At 49.4% G+C, this 19065-nt stretch overlaps 1 protein-coding gene across 1 annotated transcript in view; it reads right to left on the bottom strand.

The window, feature by feature from the left end:
• The window catches only part of zbtb16a (zinc finger and BTB domain containing 16a), a 66355-nt gene extending 47834 nt beyond the window's left edge, over window positions 1-18521 (bottom strand). The window contains exons 1-2 of the mRNA XM_088399009.1: window positions 18265-18521; window positions 15282-16571 (exon numbers count right to left, since the gene is read on the bottom strand). Of these exons, the coding sequence (XP_088255135.1) occupies window positions 15282-16489 (1208 nt within the window). The 5' untranslated portion in view covers window positions 16490-16571; window positions 18265-18521. The remainder of the gene's footprint in view (window positions 1-15281; window positions 16572-18264) is intronic.
• Window positions 18522-19065: the final 544 nt, after the last annotated feature.

Genomic DNA, 19065 nt, shown 5'->3' on the forward strand with positions numbered 1-19065 from the left:
GTTTCCCTTCTTATTGTGGTCAGAATTCAAAATTGTATGAGCTCACACTCAGCCACTTTGAATCTTCACTGTAGTTTATTGTGACTATTGTTGCATAATATTAATCATGATTCCCATGTGCCAAAATGTGTCACTTTTACAAAAGCGCCTTTTAATAATTAATGGGGAAAACAAAGCCTTCCTCTCCATGATTTCGATTTAGTGATTCATGTTCATTCCCTTTGTCACGCTCACTGCTTGGAAAGTTGGAAGCTCATCAGAACATCTGCCGGGAGGCCGCAAAATCGCACGCCGTGCGTTGCAAAATAGCCTGGCCGCTTATAGGTGCGTTTCAAAGTACAGACTCGTGAGTTGGATTGTCATGCACGCTCAAAAGAAGCACACCATTGCAATGAACAGAAATCACGTTCATCTGTTCTAGCCACTGGCCCAAAAATAACAAAATTTTTCTTTCTTAGGGTGGCAGGGCACATACAGACAAAGCAACGTTGCCACACAAATTTACAACTAGAGAAAGATTAGTCTTTTCATTTTCACTATTTCTTAGTCGGTAATACACTTTAATGTCTACAGTATCCAAATTTGTTTTTTGTTGGGCGGAAAGTCTGACACTCACCACTGGGGCTTTTTGTCTTTGCTGACATCCAATCAAAATGTGCTTCTCATGCAGTCTGTTGCCACTTTGACAGAAAAAAAAAAGCTTTTTTTTTTTTTTTTTTTTTGCTTTGCTTCCAAAATTGCAAATCAAACATCTGCTGCACAAAATGTCCCAACTGTCTCGAACAGAGTGAGCATCTTAGCGAGGTTCATGCTTTGTTCAATATGTGCCAGCTGGGATTGCTTCTTTTTTTTAATTTTTTTTTTATACTCTGTCTAAATATGCAGTGTGTGTGTGTGTGCGCTTGAGGTGCTGAATCAATCATACATGTAGATGCAATCCAATAAGGCTTCCAGTGAGAGTGCAGCTGAGGTCTGCGGAGACGGACGCGAGGGAGCGCTCATGTTGGCAAGCTGCTCGGCGGCCCCGTCGCGGCAGATGCAACGTTACAGAGAAGGTAATTAATAGCCCGGTGGGGCCGCAACACACACATGTTAAGTAATAATGTCTCCATTTGCCCCTCGGAACAGCTTTGTGCCAACCGGCCTTTGCCCCATTATGCCAATCAAATGGAGATGGGAGGAATGGGAAAAAGAGAAAGAAAAAAAAAAGAGCATGCAGCCCACATTGTCCTTTCATGTTCGAACAGAAACAGAAAAAAAAGCAACAAATATTTGATCTTAATGAAAACCATTCCACCACACTGGGTGGTTATAAAACGGTTTTGTTTTTTCCAGGGGGAGAAAGGAAATCAAACTGGGCAGCCATCTTGTTCACAGATTGAGCACATGTTGATTGCAGCAGCTGCTAAGTTGGCCGGACTTTCATATTTTGAAATTATTTTGCTGATTGTACTTGAACCATATGAAGCAAATGGAGTTAAAATGCACTAATATAAATAATAATATAAAAATGCAAATAAAGTTGCCTTTCCTCATCGATTGTCGAAAAACGCTTATGCTAAGAGCCGGCAGGCTAGCGTACTTAGCGAGACACTGCGCCTAGGTGTCACGACAGCGTTGGGGTCGTTTGGCTAAAAGCGCACCGGGGGCGTCATTCAAAGGCGCGCCTCTTAACAAACACATCTCCATCTTCTTATTCCGCCTGTCCCCCCGGTTGCCTTGCCGTAAACACACACCTCCCCCCCAGGCGCGTTTAAGCCCAGACAAGCAATTTACCGTTTTTGTTGTTTGCCTGACCTAGAGAAAACAATTTCAGAGGGGTCTTCCCGAGCTCTTAACAGCCCGGCGCTTGAACAGGTAAAAGCCACGGTGTGCCACAATGCCCCCCCTTTTTACCTTTGTTTTTTTTTTCTTTTTTTTTTTTGTTCTCAGAGAAGATGAATTGGTGAGCTGTCAGCTCAAGACAGGCCGAGTAGCAGTGTTTCTGTAATGGGACACTGGAAGTGTCTTTGATTAATGGAAGAGCCATACTGAGCTGTTAGGGAAGCCGCCACGGCCCCAGCGAGAGCGATTGAGCGGCGGATACGTGCCGACAGATCAGGGAGGGAGGGAGCGAGCGCAGACCCCCGTCTCCCCCCCGACATTTACGCTAAGGTGGAGCCCATTTACAAATCGTGCTTTATAATACAATTTGCTCTTGCTTGTTGCAATTCAGTTTTGTTTTGACGCCGGTTATGAATCTGATGTTCTATTTCAAGGACAGAAGCGCATCAAGATTTAAAACGAATAAAATAAACCCAATTCACTACTGGTAGAAAATAATCAATAATATTCGGAACACCAGAACACGCCGAGTACATTTGGTCGAATCTCTCTGCTTGAATTGTGGCTGATTGCAAGCAGAAGGTATGAAAAGCATGTGGACAGAGGCGGCAACCACTCAGGTCCGTCCTCAGTCCACCACAGCCCAACCCTGGCAGGACCAAGATAGCCATCGGGCGTCACTTGGACTCCGAGTGCATGATTGGCGGCTACTTCCTTCCCGGGTCGGGCGAGGGTTAACGGGGTCACCACAGGATGCCCGTACAATGCAAACGCCCGAGGTATCGTTTGGCGAAAGGTCAAGGGGCCGATTATTTGTAATTTGGGTTCTGCTTCCAATCACCGTGTGGCCCAAGCGGCGACATGGCTTCTTTTTGGACTTCAAACTATTCCAAATTTTAGCTTCTTTAACTGCTGGTGCTCTGTGGTAACAAAAAAAATAATGGATACGCCAAGAACTCATAATTGTCTACAGAAAGCCAATTGAGGGCTGAGAGTTTGACGTGCACATTTTCAAGAAAGCGGGAGCTGAGTTCAATTCTGGGAACAAGCCAAATGTTCAGCAAGGTCTAATAAGAGCAGGCGTGTTTGATCATCAAGAGAGACGGTCAATTCGCTAATAAGGGCGTCGCTAATTCATCAATCAATGTGTCCGGCGGGAGCTGGCACAATTGTCAAGAGTGCTGTTTTCTGTGCATTTCTACTTTGTGCTTCAAATACAAATTGATTTCTAATTGCATTTTTTTTTATTTATAGGTAGAACAAAACAACCGAGGCTTTAAATGTTTGAACTAAAAGTGCAGCCAAACTTTGGGCTGTGCACCAAAAATTTTTGCTGGCCCCTCAACTCAAACAATTGACTAATCCAAAAAGTGAAGACTTTGGCAATGTCAACCGTATTTCTTCAAATATTTTCACTCTTCTCCATACTTAAGATGAGAACCTGCTCATATTCAGACTTGCAGATTATATTCAAAAGCATTTAAATTGGACAAACATTGATCGATTGATGAGCTAAGTCAAGTTTCCAGTATTAGCAACATTATTATTCAAGCGACACCTCGCTTGTGTTTCTTTGCCGACTACGCAACGTCTGTTAAAAGCACTCCCTAAAGTCAACTAAAGGTCGATTGATCCATCGCTATCACTGACCTCATTTCGTCATAATTGGATGTTTGAGTTTTGAAAACTGCACAACCACAACTGAAAGCAATTAAAATGGAAAAAAAAAAAAAAAAAAGCGGATTGATTCAGGCGCAAACTGGACTTTCTGGTATTACTAAGTGTCACCTGGCCAGACGCCGTTCATTCCTCCATTACATTTGTTTCTTGTGCGTAGACAAGAGAGAGAGCCCCCCGGGCGGAAACCCAAAACGTAGAAGAACAAATGGGTTAAGGTAAAAAGAGAGAAGTTTCAGCGGAGATGAAAAGTAAGTAAAGACCCTCTTGTCAGGTCCTCGCCTGAAGACCCCCTCCCCTCCCTTCCCCTACATGTTCTGGGCTGCTACAAAATAACTAAATATCAACTTTTTCCTCCCATATGAAATAATCACCAATAAAAGTGTTGTGATCAATAAGTTGGGAGAGTTTTCAAGACAAATTTAAAGCCAAAAGCGGGTGTGCGCAGACGCTTGCAAAAAGGGGGAAGGAATTTATTGAGGGTTGGTTGGGGGTTGTCGTGCCGGTTGTACTAGTGTTTGGTGGGAAGGAGGCGCTGGGTGGGGAGGGGTCAGAGGTCAGCCTCTTGCACTCAACAGCTGTCCTAAAAGCAGCAGAGATAAGGACCGAGAGCATCCTGTGTGCGCGTTTGCACGAATGTGTGTTTCGGCAAATTTGTGCGGCGTCTAATAGCGCTTGGTGGGCAAACATACAGTAAAGCTTGACCAACTGGAATCTTCACCTCGCAAGGAGTAGATTAGAACACAGAGGGGGGGGGGGGGAGGTCAAGGCTTGACCGGTAGGCCAGGTCATTCATCAAGCGCTAATGGCCAGAGCTTTATGCTGTCGCCATGAATGACCTTTGTCCGAAAACCACGCGAGGCTTGAGCGCCAGACAATGGGCATGGGCAAAAGCATCCATTCCAAACATGTCAGTCCGGTTCTGAAGGAAGTGGCCGTTGATTGCTAATGTGTGCGAAGGGGGAGGGGCTAAACGTTTGCAGACGAGTTCATGGCTTATCTCCAGCTCGGAGAGAGTTGCGAGCTGCTGGACACCAACATTTTACCGCATACTGGACAGTACGTAAGATTAACACTGGCAGTTGGGCTCACCCAAAAGTTTTGCACGTGCAAAACAGGTGGAAACAGATGCGGAAACTGATGTGGTGCCGGTTGAGCTAATTTGCCGCGTTGTTTTTTTTTGGGCCTTCGGGGAACGCACGCAATGTGCTTTGTAAAACCCGAGCTCAACTGCGCCGGGTGATTTTGCGTCTGGAAGGCAGGTGCCTGCCAAAAGTGGCATACAAAGCAGTGCAAGCCGAGTGCAAGCAAAACAAGAGCTGCACTGTTTAAGCTCGTGTCAACATTTCTCGAATGGCAGAAACGGAAACATTATTGCCACATATCCAAAAGTGCTGAATGAATATGAGCCAATCACGAGAAGATGGCACGCCACAAGACAAAACTCCAAAAAGCTCAATCGATTTTCATGCAATTGCTGGCTTTTCCAAACTGAGCTCATTTGAACATTCTTGCCAACCAAAACAGCAGCACCCAAAAATTAAAGGGTGTCCGACCCAAGCGTGATGTAACCGCGCCATTACATCGGTCCATCGAAATTATCCCGAACATCGGTAAAATGGCCACAATGTAGTTTTCACTTCCTCCCTCGGGTGAATCCAAGTATACTTGCCGCCGATGTTCTAAGAATAAACGAAGAGTTGCTCGAATGAGGGATGCTCTGTTTCCTGTGTGACACAATCACTTCCTTAATGGCAAGCCTGAGCACATTGCGCCATATGCTGAATAAGATCAAAAACCGCAAAGCAGAAAGTTGCTGCTGGCAGGCAAACAAACACACCTTACACCACAGGTGTTAAACTCAAGGCCCGGGGGCCAGATACGGCCCGCCACATCATTTTATGTGGCCCGGGAAGACAAATTATGCATCAAATTTGTGTGTCATTACTAGAATTGCAAATTGTCTTCACTTTTAATAATATCTTTTTTTTTTTTTCCAAATATTTGACCAGTTTTTACTCGTCTGATTTGAAAACGAGTTATTTGTCAGTTTGTTTTGGAGCTTTTACTGTATATAATTAGAGGTGCTCATACATTTATTTGGGTTGACAGTCGTAATGGCCCTCCGAAAGAAGCTATGACAACAATGCGGCCCGCGAAAAAAATGAGTTTGACACCCCTGCCTTACATTAAAAGCAACGGGAGCATGTAAGTCGGTAGAAACAAAACCAGTTTCTCTTTGTATTCATTCTTGTCAATAGTATTAATAAAAAGAGGACGACGCAGAATACACATGGGACCCGTTCTTGCCTCCTGGCACCGGACGGCTTTAATTAGTAGCGTGATGCAATCGAGGAAAGAGACACAAAGCGTAAACATGACATATGAGGAAACGCTTTATCGCGCTGCAGTTATGCACGTACTCCAATTTTCTGATATGGGTTTCTGGACTCCAAGGCTGTGAGTGACAATGTGCTTTAAACTTTTTTTTTTTTCTTCTCCCCAAGGTTTTTCACGCACCGGATTGGAGTATAGAATGATGACGCTGTTGAATAAAATACTACATTCAAGGATGCCTCAGGTAGCGTGAACAAAAGGCAAATCTCGCTTTAACAGCGTCAAAATGGCACTTTGCCATTGTAGCCGGGAACAAAGCTGCTGAAGGAGTTTGCTTTCTATCGAGTTCAGAAAAAAGACGTGTGGTGAGAATGCATTCAAGACTGCCGTGTTAACAAATGCAACGTCGTGGCGCTTTATTCACGTTGTATTACGCCAGGGTCGCTGCTAGGCTGCCGCTTCCAAGAGCCCTTTTCCAAATGAAACAACTTTTGTCTTCTGAGTGGAAACCTCACCTTGCTACTGCGACAAATACAACTTTTCATTTCATCAAATTCATGTCGGTGCCACATTTTTGTTTCTTCTCGTATCATACGAGACATTTTGCCGTCTCCGACAATATCCACACGTTAGATCAGACAGTGGATTGCGTAACGGGATCTTTTGTTTTAAATCCACAGTAGATTACGGTTGACATGGATCTGAATCCCGAAATCTGTTCACTTCATCATCAGCACTGACACCAATTGACAAGTAGGTAGACCATCACTTATGCTACTTCCGATCTGATCTGATCTCCCGCCCGCGTCCGGCCATGTCAGGAAAAGCGCAGGCTCATGAAAAACGTCAACGATTGACGTAAAGTCCCTGTCGGGATTAGCATGTTTGCATTGTAATGTTTGTGCAGCGTCGCCGTGTATTGTGGCTACAAGAGGATAAAGTTCAGTCTTAGTCATTGCGCCTCTAAGACGCGGGCGGGAGCCGGCCGTGCACATCTGTCGGATTATCTGACGCTAGGAGAGTTTATTCTTCGGCGTGATGCTCAGGGGAGATTATTAGGAATCAATGCCAACGTGGATGTGTAGAAATAGAAAAAACAAAAGAAGTCTGGATTTATTCAGACTGCGTTTACAGGGAACCTTTGATCGATCAGTCGTAGCGCTTAAAAAGTTGATATGGCCGACAAGTTGAATCGCAACTAATCTGACATTATGCAGACAAAGGCGTTGCTGCGCCGGGCCGCCCCCTTGCGTCATATTTCTTCATCTTGTTTGGGTTCAAGTGCAACGAGGTGTTACGTTTGATGGAGGATTTTCAAATTTGACGATTCATATTTTATATTCAACACAGCACCCCATTCGCTGATTTAATTTATGGATAACCCTTTTCTGCAGGATCGGTGGCGGAGTGGATCACATTTCTGCCTCCTGAGGCGCCGTTCGAACCCGGACGTGTGGTATTTGCGTCATTATCGGTGCAGAAAGCACTCGATTATTCGAAATGCAAATCCTCAAGGTCAATGGTGATCATAACCTAACTGACAACTTTACCAGCAAGCTTAAATAAACACGCAAAAACGAGGTCACGAGAGCAACGAATTGTGTTAGTTCTAAACAAAGTAAAGTGTGTTCTTATTAGCATGATTATTCTCGCTGGTGGGAAGTCAAATAAGCAAACGAATCATGCGTGCGACGACGCGCACTCCGCCGCCCTCGCCGGATTAACCAAAAAAGTCATTAGCCGAGTACTTTTAGTGCCAATGAAAGACGTTTACAAGGACTTTCCCCGGCTGCAGCCTGCAGCTTTACGCAGGTTTATGTAAGCGGTGGGAAATCACAGGCGACCTGTTTTTAGAACTGAGCAGAAAACTGGAATCGTGGCCGCAAAGGAAACCGTGCACAGAAATGTCCTAAATCAGATTGCAAGTATTCCCAATCGGCACGCACATTGCATTGTACAGGTCTTAATCCTCTTCACCACATGACTGTGCGGTCTTAACGGAGCTAACGGTCTGACACCTTGACAAGAACGCTTCTTCCCAAGCCAATAAAATCATAAAACGGCCTTAGAGGCCTTCTTGCCTCTTTGAACAGGCGCGATAGCCAGGGCAGCCGAGTAGACGGCAGACACTACGGTGCGAAGTGCCACAGTCTGGCACTAGACGCCGCACATGCACAGTCTCAAGAACCCACGGCTGCAGGGAACTAGGGCAAATATGGGCCATCGGGACAATTACTGGCACGGTGGAATGGTGGCGGGGATCCCATGTGCGGCGCTCCGCCCTTCCGAAAAAGACAGGGCAGACGCTTTACTACCACACAAAGCCGAAAAGACCGAGCGCCGATGGACGACAGCCGTTTGGGCGCACAAGATGGTCATTTTACCCGATTCTTCTTTTGAAAGTTTAATTCTGTTTGGGGTGGAGTGTTGTGAAAGCGACCGATTCGGGAGGCGGTGGATATGTTTGTGTCGGCGCTGGCAGCTGAGGCAATCGGAGGTTCTAAAGCACATCTAAGTTTGGGCAATTAGTTCCAGTGCCACTATTAATGTGCTGAAGGGGCGCGCTCGGCAGGGGGTCGAGGGCTCTGCTCAAAGGCTTTCGGGCCTCGCTAAGAAGAGGGCGGACGGGGGGGTTGAATATGGCCAACAAAGGTGGGGGTCAGGACCTCAGGGCCATGTGAAAGCTGCACCATGTCCACCCCCCGCTTTACCCGGAGCACTTGGACCAGGCCGGTCGCCGCGTCTCTGCACGGTGTACCGCACCCGTGACTGCACTTCGCTTGCAAATCCTGATCGGCATTGGAAACACAGGACAAGAACAAGAGCGTCTTTATCGTTCTCACAGATGCGATAAAATCGAAGATGCGTTCTCACAAGGTATTGCACACAATGCAATTATTCTCAAAACTACAAAAGAAGTCTCAGAGTACAGTCTAGCTATAACAAAAGGCTGTCGGTTCTGAACCGCCGGCCAGAGGGTAGCGATCGAACCTGCGGGGGTCCAGAAGGGGTCAGGTCCCTGAGGAGATATGCCACCGCCTTGCTTAAGCAGCAAGAAGATTTATTTGATAATCATTCAGGATTATGTTACATTTTTGGCTGGTTGGGTCAAAGCGCTGCCCACCGGACACTTTGACAGCCGCCTTTGTGTTTCGGCTGGACAATAGAGGTGAGAGGTGGGTGGCGGAGGGGGGGGCCACCCCCCTCCAACAACTGAAGCCTGCTTCATCTGTAAAGTTCTTGCCTGCTGACCTCTCACCCCTAGCGTCATTGTCCCAGTAAAAATAATAAAATGTGTTCCGGCTGCTGTGTTTATGGCACGTCTTGGCGGGCGGTTCCCCTCAGTCCCGGCGACTCGCTAGGCCACGCTGGTAGGTTGACACTAAGATTACAGTGAGATTAGTCCTCCAAATGTTTGGATACACACAAGCCCGTTCAACATGCAATAGCGTTCAAAACCGCATGATGTAATTTGGGAATCCCTGCAATAGAGGGTCCAGTTTTGTCAATCAATCCGGGGAACATCCCAGCCAAGTTGTCTTGCCGTTCAATTATGGCTTTAGGTGTCAACTCATCGAAACAGCCTGAGAGCCTTTTGTGCTTTGTACCCCAACAGGTTTTACTTGATGGGTAGTGTAATCAGGCACACAGAAGAAGATTCAGTCAGAAAATAAACTAGACATGAGCGTTCCATGATAATACATACAGAAACGGGTGTTGCAGAATTTCAACTGAACTTTTTGAAGAGGGAGAACTGATTAAGGTGTTGGCCAAACAAGTCCATTCAAGTTCTTCTTTGTTGTTTAGGTGATGAGAAACTGCTGTAACTGTCGTGAGGTTGGTTTCAAATGACTCACTCGGCACTTTAGATGATCAATGTATGGATGTTCCGCTACCAAGCCGCAACGTTCCCCCCCACATACACACACAGACAAAAGTCAGGTCTGTAACCCCTGCTGCCCCCCACCCCCCTTTGCAACCCTCCGTGCTCTTTGACCCAAACTGGAGGCCTGACTGAACACAAACAGTGGTCGTCCCTTCAAATAGCCCTCCGGACTCTCATCTACGGCGTGTTCCCGTTTCACCCGGCCAATGAAAAGCCATACTGTAAACAGGTCCAGGGTCGACCCCAACGAGATCCGGCCTTGTGTCCGGTGTACTGTAACGGAGCCCGATGCTGACAATAGAGCCCCCTTTGGGCGTTAGGCAGCGGGCTCTCTTCCCCACTGGGCCCGCTCAGAATGGGGGATTAGGAAGGGAAAAAAAGAAGGCTCCCCGTTAGGCTCTCTGAGGGGGTCAACCCCCTCCGAAGCGGGAGCGCAACCTCGTCCTAAGACACTTTAGCCTTTGTCCCCGGCGAGGGACGTGGGAGGCCAGAATGTCGAGGCGTGGCTAAGGCTCGGGACCAATCGCTTAGCCCGAAAGTGGGATAAACACACCATGGAATAATGCAAAGTGATAACTTCAGTTCTGAATTGGCGCTGGCAAAGAATCATTGCGAAGAGCTCTATTTTTCCGATTATGTCGAAAAAGATGCTTTCAAGATATTTGTGAGTGATCCCCAGCCATTGGTATGATTCACAACAATGTGGGGGGCGCGTCTTGCAAACTAACGACTAAAGTGCAAAACAGGTAACCGGTTGCGTCTGCACCGGGCGGAGAGACGAAAAGACACGGAAAGGGAGGTTTCGGGTCAGAGGCTAAGTGAAATATATCCCCGCTCGGAGGCATGCGAGTGAGAGGATGCAGGAAGCTGAGGGCCGGAGATAAGGGCCGCAAGACGTGGCCGATAAGCACCCAAACACCTGCTGAGGCAAAGCCTCCCTCCGCTGCCGCTGGCGGCACTCTGTAAAACGCAAGCGGCGTCGGAGGGGGTGGACAACAAGGGAACAGAATCATCAGCCGGCCAGAACGGACGCTGTAATCTGCTTTTCCTTCCCCAAAGGTGGAAAGTAGTGACGGAAAACTGTGGCGGGGTTTGGGGGAAAGGGTGGGGAGGGGGGGCATCGCTCCTGCTTTACTGCACGCCTAATGGCATATGGTGGCGAGTATACGGCATCATTTGTAAGGTCGATGGCTAGACAGCAGTGACAGAAATGATGCTGCTTGAGTCATGACATGCCAAAGCCACCGTCTCGGGCGATCTGTCCACAAAATGGAATGGCTTCTGCACCCCCCCAACACTACCGCCGCCGCCGCCTCCTTTTTACTACCCCATTCTCGCCCAGGGACAAACAGACAAACACAAAAACAATCTGGAAGCGGTCAAGGGAGACCTTGAAGATGGCTGAGAGCGTGAGAGACAGGACCCATCAAGTGTCACATTCAAGCAATTTCCAAAACTAAGCCGCAGTTGCTAAAACAAAAGGGCCTCTTTTCATCGCTAATCCAAAGACCAGGGTTGGGTCGTACTGCGTTTCGATCAAGCAACACTTTGTGCATATGATGGGGGGGAGCTTCATTTTCTCTCCATCCAGAATTGGGGCAGCTTCAGATCACGTAAGATCTTGCATTCTCGCAATATCTTAGCTCCGCCCCTATAGTTTTTGCGGATTCTTGTCAAATATTTCCAGGAGGTCAACGTCATTGTTACATATGCGATGCAACAACAACAAAAAAGACCTATGCATTGACAAATACATCGATCAATTATGGTTTTAAGCTTCCGGCTGTGATTTACCCAACGGATCCCTCCTGGATTACAGCTTAGTTTAGGACCGGCCGGCCTGAGAGAGAAAGCAAGCGCTCCGATGCTCGCCACAAGTCGTCGTCATACACAGACAGGACGGACCTTTTCGATATCTACCTTCTTACTATTGTCATGAATTACACAAAGTCTCTGAGATTTGGTTCCAGGCCCCTACCTGACCTCTACGATGGCACAGAGCGGCAAAGGCTAATTTAGCATCCAGCCGCTTTCCGGCCGCTCCGCAAACCACTGGCGGATTAGCTGGCCTCACTTTCTTACCTGAGAGCGCTTTTGCAACAGGTGACGGCGGAGAGAATGGGCTAATTTTTATGACTAGCTTCTTAGCGTGCCGCTATCACTCCACTGGGGCCCCTTTTGCCAATCGCTAGCGAGCCATTCAAGTAGCAACAAAGAGGCTAATTAGAAGCTCTCACTGCAGGCTGCTCGCTCGGGCCTCCGGTTTGATACTTCCCAGGGAGGCTGGGGGCCCTCCCTAGTTTTTTTGTTTTTTTTTTTCTCTCCTCCACACACAGAGGATATTTGTGAGCACACTCGGTTTAGCCCTCTGGCTCTTCCACATTTACTCATTGTGGAGATCCTCTCTATGGTCTGCCAGAGTGACAGAATCAGAGAGGGGGGGAAGGCGGCACGTTTCCTTTTATGCGGCGGGGACCCAGAGAGGGGATGCTAATGGGATATCGATGGGATTAGAACCCGGAGCGGAGCAGGTCCAAGGTTCTATGAACTCTTAAGTAAAACCTATTCATCTCGGAGGCTGTAATTCTTTCGTGTGTTTTCTAAAGTGGAAAACCTTGATACAGATGTCTTGCGGGAGTTGAATAACAGCAAAAGAACACACTACTAAATGCAGACGGCGAGCTTCCTTTGATTGGTGCCAAAACAAGACAGCTTATTTTGGGGGGGGGTAGTAGATAGACATCAGAACGTTTAAGGCCGATAACGCATTTGCACGTCCCCTGATAACACGCTGTAATTAGCACTTCCCTAGAGCTCCCGTTCCGGACTCTACCACACCAAAGTGGACACGCGCAAGGCCCAGGACAGTTTGTTTTCCTTATCCATCCCTGCAGATCGCAAGGCCCCCACAGAGACAAAAAGACGAGGGCCTCTGTGTGTTGTAGCCCCCCGCCACGCCGGCCGAGGCCATGTCTGTGGCGGCTGGCCGCATCGGGTCAAGCTGCTTACTTTTATTGCGCAAGCGCCTCCTTCCACCGCTTATCTCAGGAGGGAGGTGATCTAATCAGCCTGCCGATTAGATCATTGCCTCAGCCCCCCTGCTATCCTCCGATTCCATAGGAGCATCACCGCCGCCGTTGCCGCCGCCTAGGAATTAACATGGCGAGCACACTCCGAAAAAAGAAAACCGGACATTTGAGTGCCTGTGTGTTGTTGCTTTGACAAGATGCAAGCCCCCCCCTGGCCCCCTCCCCTTCGTGTCAAGTCTCTAATCGATACATTTCCCTATCCTGACAGTCGGGTAAGAGCACAGGTCTGAGATCAGAGCGATGGCGGTGTAAATCTTTACCGTTCAAGCGGAGCCTTTTAAAGTCGCTCTATAATTGGGCTGCAGCCAGAGGTTTTGGCTCGGGAGCGGCCGTGGCTTCGCGGCGGGTCAACGCGGCCGGCGGCTCCTTTACAGCCCCGGATCGGGAGGACGAAGGGGACCTCAGCTCTTGCCTGGGGGTTCTCGCCACTCATGGTGTGATTTTGAACGGCTCCTTCATAGACATACGTACGATCCACTCAGGTGGTTATAGAATGGCGAGCAAATACTAAGCAGGAAGAGGTGATTGGTCAGTTGTTGCCAAGATATATGTGAAAAGCAACCAAACACCTTGCACGGGAAGAGCACGCATGTGCATACAACATTATCACCTGCTGCAAACTGCAAACCTTTATCTGGACTCAATCTACGCTCGGAGGGATACCAGGGGGTTACGTCCCCCCCGCCCCACCTTCCCCTCCCACTGTGATATGCCGATACCGATAAGAGCCTCGGGCTCGCTGGTTAAACACCTGGAGCAGCGGGTTATTGGCGCGCCCTCCACACAAGGACAGGAAACGGAAGAGCGAGCACCGCCACCAATGCCGGCGCCGAGAAGTAATGAACAGCAAAGCATGAGAGTGCAGCCGTTAATGCGAACGTGATTATTTTCACCGCCGCTGAATCAAATAAGCAATAATAGGAATAGCGAGAACAAACACAAGCAAACACAAAGAGAGGAGCAGGAAATCCTCATCTCATCTCAAAGTGGCCCGCCTAGCTGGCCGTATTTGGGGAATTTCAAGCGCTGATTGCTTTCTGGAAACTCTCACCTGTGCTAGACTCATTACGGCTCATTTGCACGAGACGGGACCAAGCTACTTGTTGCGCACTGGGGACCATATCGGCAATAGCAATACAAAATTTCTCTTATGACAAAGCTCCTTGCATTTATTTTTCCCAATAAACGGCTCACTCGACTCCTTTCACAGAGCGAAATTCACAGAAAAGGTGTGTTTAAAATTCCAAATAGCTATTTGTTTGATATAAAGCAGAGTATGAGCAAGGGAGTGGCAACTGAATCCCAACAGGAAACGTCGCCTTCTTTCTGGCTCAACTTGTAAATATACGGGCGGACGGCGTCAGCTCACACCGGTGACCTGCGCCAGCCACATCTGGAAACAATCCCGCCGGTGTTTGACGTGACCCGCCCGCGCCAAGTGAACTCTGCGAGTTTGTTGCCGAGGCGGCGGTGACCCCGACATGGTGGCAGCGGGGAAATGATGCGTAATTAGTCAAAGGCAACACGACTCCCGCTCGCCTGAAATAAAACATCTTGCCTAGGAACCGAGGAGTGTCGGTGTGGGTTTTTTATTTTTTTTCCTCTCCCCACTTTCCCCCAAGCGTGTGATGCAACATTTTGATTTTGGGCTGTCTCAACGGTGCGTCTAAATGACGCCATTAGTATGCTGCGGGGCAGAGGCGCCGCCAGATCAATGCACGAAACTGTGTGGAAATCTCCTTTGATACGAGATTTCCCAGCTCGCCGCAATTGACGAAATTCCTCTTGAAACACAAGCAAGGCTCCACACGGCAGGCAGGCAAGCTTTTCTCAAGGCGGCCGCCGCCGCCGCCGTCCATCCCGCCGTCTGTCTTTAAACGCGCCTGGACTCCATTTGTAGTTTGGAAAGCTTGTTTAAAAGTCGCTAAACGCCAACACAGGTAGACGTGACGGAAAGTTGCTCTGACTTTCACTCCGACAGAACTTTTGCTTCAAGAAATTCTTCCTCTCTACGGTAACAGTAGTGAAGCGACATACCACGAAAGCCAGGGGGAGGGGAATTCATTCAAGAGGTGAGGTGATGGAGTTCAAATCCTTAAGTGAACTTTAACCGCTGTGGCATTGTCATTGATTTGCGCAAACATTGAGAGGAGCTTACAAGGAAAGACACAGCAAGAAAAAAAAAAAAAATCAAATGATGGCAAATGGCCGCAGACCTTGAGACGGCAGCAGTGTCACGCTAGCGCTACACTGTCCCGGGAGTACCTCCTTAGAAGCTCTCAGGGTCTAACGTACATTTCCTGGACGGCCCTCGTTTGTGATAGGACAAAAACAAGCCGACAGCACGCCACTAGCCGCTTACAACAACGATCCAGCGGTAAATAGCACTCGACAGACTTCCGGCCAAGAAAGACAAGAAAACTATCAAGAGCGCAAGAAGAGCAGAGAACGAAACAAAGCGGTCCTACCTGTGCTGCTCCACGGCGTCGTTATCGGGAAGTTCCGCACCGCAGACGTTGCAGCGTTCGTGCTGGCTCCTGCCGTCGGGTTTCACGCCCACTGCCAGCTCGCCCAGCTTGCTGAAGAACTCTCTCTGGATGAAGCTCTGGGGGAGCAGGCCGCCGTAGGCGCTGAAGTCCACTGACATGGCCAAGGCTGGCGACATGGGCAGGGCCGAGGCCATGGAGACGGGCATGGACATGATGGCGTGCTCGCCTTTGTGGTTGACCGGGAGCGAGTAGAGGGACGCCAGGTGCTTCTCGGCCATCCCGGCCATGGCTTCTAGCCCCATGTGGCCCACGTCGGCTTGAGGGTCGCCCATGCCGTCGTCGCGGACGTAGTGCAGCTCGCGGGCGCTGGTGATCACGCTGCTCCTGGTGGGCGTCCCCGGCCCGTCTCGATTGCGCTCCTCGCCGCTTCGCTCGCCGTTGCTGGAGGCGCCCGACTCGGCGCTTTCGTGGCCGTTGCCGCCCGCATCCACCTGCATCATTTCCGTCTTGATCTCGCTCACCAGGTGGTGGGCGTTGGCGTGCTGGCCCCCGAAACCTTGCTGAAGCAGGCTCTGTCCGATGCTCATCAGGCTGTCCACCGCGGCTTTGGTGGGGCTCAGGTTGGAGACGCCGAAGGATGTGGAGACCGAGGGACTCTGGTCCACCATGCCGGACATGGCACCCGACAGGTAGAGACTCTCCATGGAATGCTTTTGGGCGCTCTTGACCCCGTTCTGGCCTTTGCGCTCGTCGTCCTCCTCGGCGCTGCCGTCGTTGGCGCCGGCCTCGGCGTCGTTCTCGTCCGACGACTGGATGGTCTCCAGGATCTTGAGGCATTGCTCCTCCAAATACTCGATCTCCAGGATCTCCGCCGCGTACAGTAAATCGTCCAAGTCCTCCACTTTGGCCTGGAGCGTGGCAGTGTAAGCGTAGTCCAAAATCTGTTGGAAGGTCTTTGGCGAGAGAAAGTCCAGGGTGTAATGCTGGCTGCTGCGGTGGAAGAGGATCTCAAACATTTTGCTGGTGCAGGCCAACACCGTCCGGTGGGCGTGGAACTCCTGGCTGTCCACCATGATGACCACGTCGCACAGCGTCCCCGCCAGACGCATCTGGTTGGCCTTGTGCAGGAGCGCCGTGGGGTGGTTGGGGTTCTGCAGCTGGATCGTACCCATCTTTGTTAAATCCATGACGTCGATGCAAGTCCACCGGGCCGACTCATGAGGCTAGCCTTCCCCCCGCTTGGCAGTGGTTTTAGCGACCGGATGAAACCTGCAACGAGGAACAAAGGTCCTTCTAAAAATCTAAAACATCATCAAAGACTTTTGAATGACAAGTAGGAAGTCCTTGCGGTCTTTTCAATCCGAACGTCCCCCGCGGGGATGCTAAAGGAACATGGGCACCGACTGTAGATTTGTGAAAAGAGACAATTTGTGAGCAGTCTGCCTGGCTCGCCCTGCATACCAATCAGGCCGACATATGTCATGCGAAGACAGAGAGGGGAGGAAAAAAAAAACAAGAAACAAGCCCACGTCTTCATTCGTTTAGCTGACCGGTTAAACAGGCAGCCTCACAAAAGAGCGCCAAAGCGGCCTTTTCGGAAATTAAATAGCCGTCTCGTTCAGTATTCCCATCACAAACCCGGAGGGGGGGGGAGATGGAGCGGCGGGCAGAAATGGCTGGGAAGAGAGAGGAAAAGCGCCACACAATGCTGCGGCACTAAAACATCCAAAAATGAGCCACCAGTCACGTGGGCAACATGTGGAGCTCCCACAGTTCATAGGAAGTGACGTTCAAGTGATGTGACCCATCACATCTGCACTGTATATAGTGTCAGGCATTTAAAAGTGTGTGTGTGTGTGTGTGTGTGTGTGTGTGTGTGTGTGTGTGGGGAGGGGGGGGGGGGGGGGGTCAGACACAGCCCTGCAACCATTCTTCCAAACGCCACTAATTGCATCATGTGCACAGCATCATGCACGGCATCATGTGCACAGAATCCCAATCTATGTGCGCTCAGCTTTTGTTTGCACAAATGAGCATTGAATAAATAGTACTACTGTACACGGATGGCATCGATTTGAAACAGGAGACGAGACGCGATGACAAAACCCACAGTCTCGCTCTCGCCCTCTCTCTCTCTCCCCCCCAGTCAGTCAACGGAGGTCATTCGCGACATTATCTGTATTACAGCTTTGCCAATAGCGTCCAATTTACGACCACCCCAACGCCAGCCACCCTTCCGTAAACGCTTGTTGCGCTCCTGCGCGTGTGCGCACTTAATGGTGCTCTTTTATCACGCACGTTATGTTATTAATAACACAGAGACGGGAGGAAAAAAAAAAAAAAAGACGCGCGCCGTATGTCTAGACAGCGCAGACACAACACTTGCATTTGAACATACGCGATAACCCCCCCCCCCCGTTTAAGCCCAACCAAACAAATCGATGCGATCATGTGAGTGTGACAAATATGCATTTGGTATTCCAACACACGCTCCGGGGAGAAAAAAAAAAGTCCGCTTCATTTGGCGCACAGGTGGTCACCGATGTCATGACGCCAAACAATTTCCCGACAGCTGTCAATTACTTTAATTGATATCGGGCCGTCTCGAAAGAAGAAAATACAATTAAGCGCCTTTAAATGAAAAAATGAAATAAAATAAATGATGCCACAACGTCACCAAAAGTCCTCCAGGTGCGTTCTGCCTGTCGCCGGTGCTTTTGCGGTTAAGTTAACCATTTCGAAATTGGGTCAACTTTGCGAACCTTTCATCCAAAGGTAGCGGGTTCTCCATGCCATGCACGTCAACAACTCGGCAAGGTTGAACGGGGACACGAAAGGTGCACCAGAACGTGAAAGTGCGTGGAAGGGCTTAAAATGACGACTATTAATAATCAGAATAAAAAAAATATGAACGGTGCTGCTAAGGTGGCGCCGGTCGGTGCGTGTCAGCCGCAGAACTCACCTGAAGTTAACGTGTCACGGAGTCCGGAGTGCAGGCGGACAAACAGAGGGGGCAGGCGGGCTTGTGGAGCATAGTAAAGCCCCGCTCGCTCCGTGGTTCTCTCTCTCGCGCTGGTGCTTCTCTGGGAACACGCACTAACTCCTTCCCTTGTCTCGCCGGAGCGAATCAACGCGGGCGGCGCTGACGTCAGGCTGCAGACCAAGCAGCGCAAACGGCGAGAAAGTGAGACACCTAGGGGGCTGTCTCATGTCCACATGTGTCTGTATGTCTTGTGTGTGTCATGCACGCACGCAGTCGGGTGAAAGGCGCGACTAAGCCACGCCCCCTCCATCATCAATACAGAACGTGCGCATCTCGTCAGGTTAGGAGATCTCGCGTTATTAAAATTTGGGGGAGGTTTGTTTTGATATTTTTTTGGGAGTGGGAGGAAAAGTTGGAAGATTGGTGGGAAATGTGGGTGAGGCCACACAGCAAAGTCACCTTGGAGTTGGAGATCCCATTGTGTGCTGGAGACACACTTTGCCTTGCCTTGGGCTCGCTGGGGGCCTGTGGCACAACATTGCGATGGAGACCTCTGTCCATTTCCTCTTCCTGTTCCGTCTCGGATGACCTGGGCCAAGATGTTTCCTTAACTGGAAGCAGGAAATGTCACACTCACATTTGACAATTCTCTTGCTGACCCGGTTCTCCGACGGGAGCCTTTCTTTCGATCGGCCCAAGCGGAACTACGTGTAGACAAGATGATGACTTAAATGGGTTGGCTATCTCAGACGCACATCGACACTCCAGCGGCTGATAGAC

This window comes from Syngnathus floridae, chromosome 15 (genome assembly GCF_059516105.1).
Source record: "Syngnathus floridae isolate MCC-2025c chromosome 15, RoL_Sflo_1.0, whole genome shotgun sequence".
Lineage (NCBI taxonomy): Eukaryota > Metazoa > Chordata > Actinopteri > Syngnathiformes > Syngnathidae > Syngnathus > Syngnathus floridae.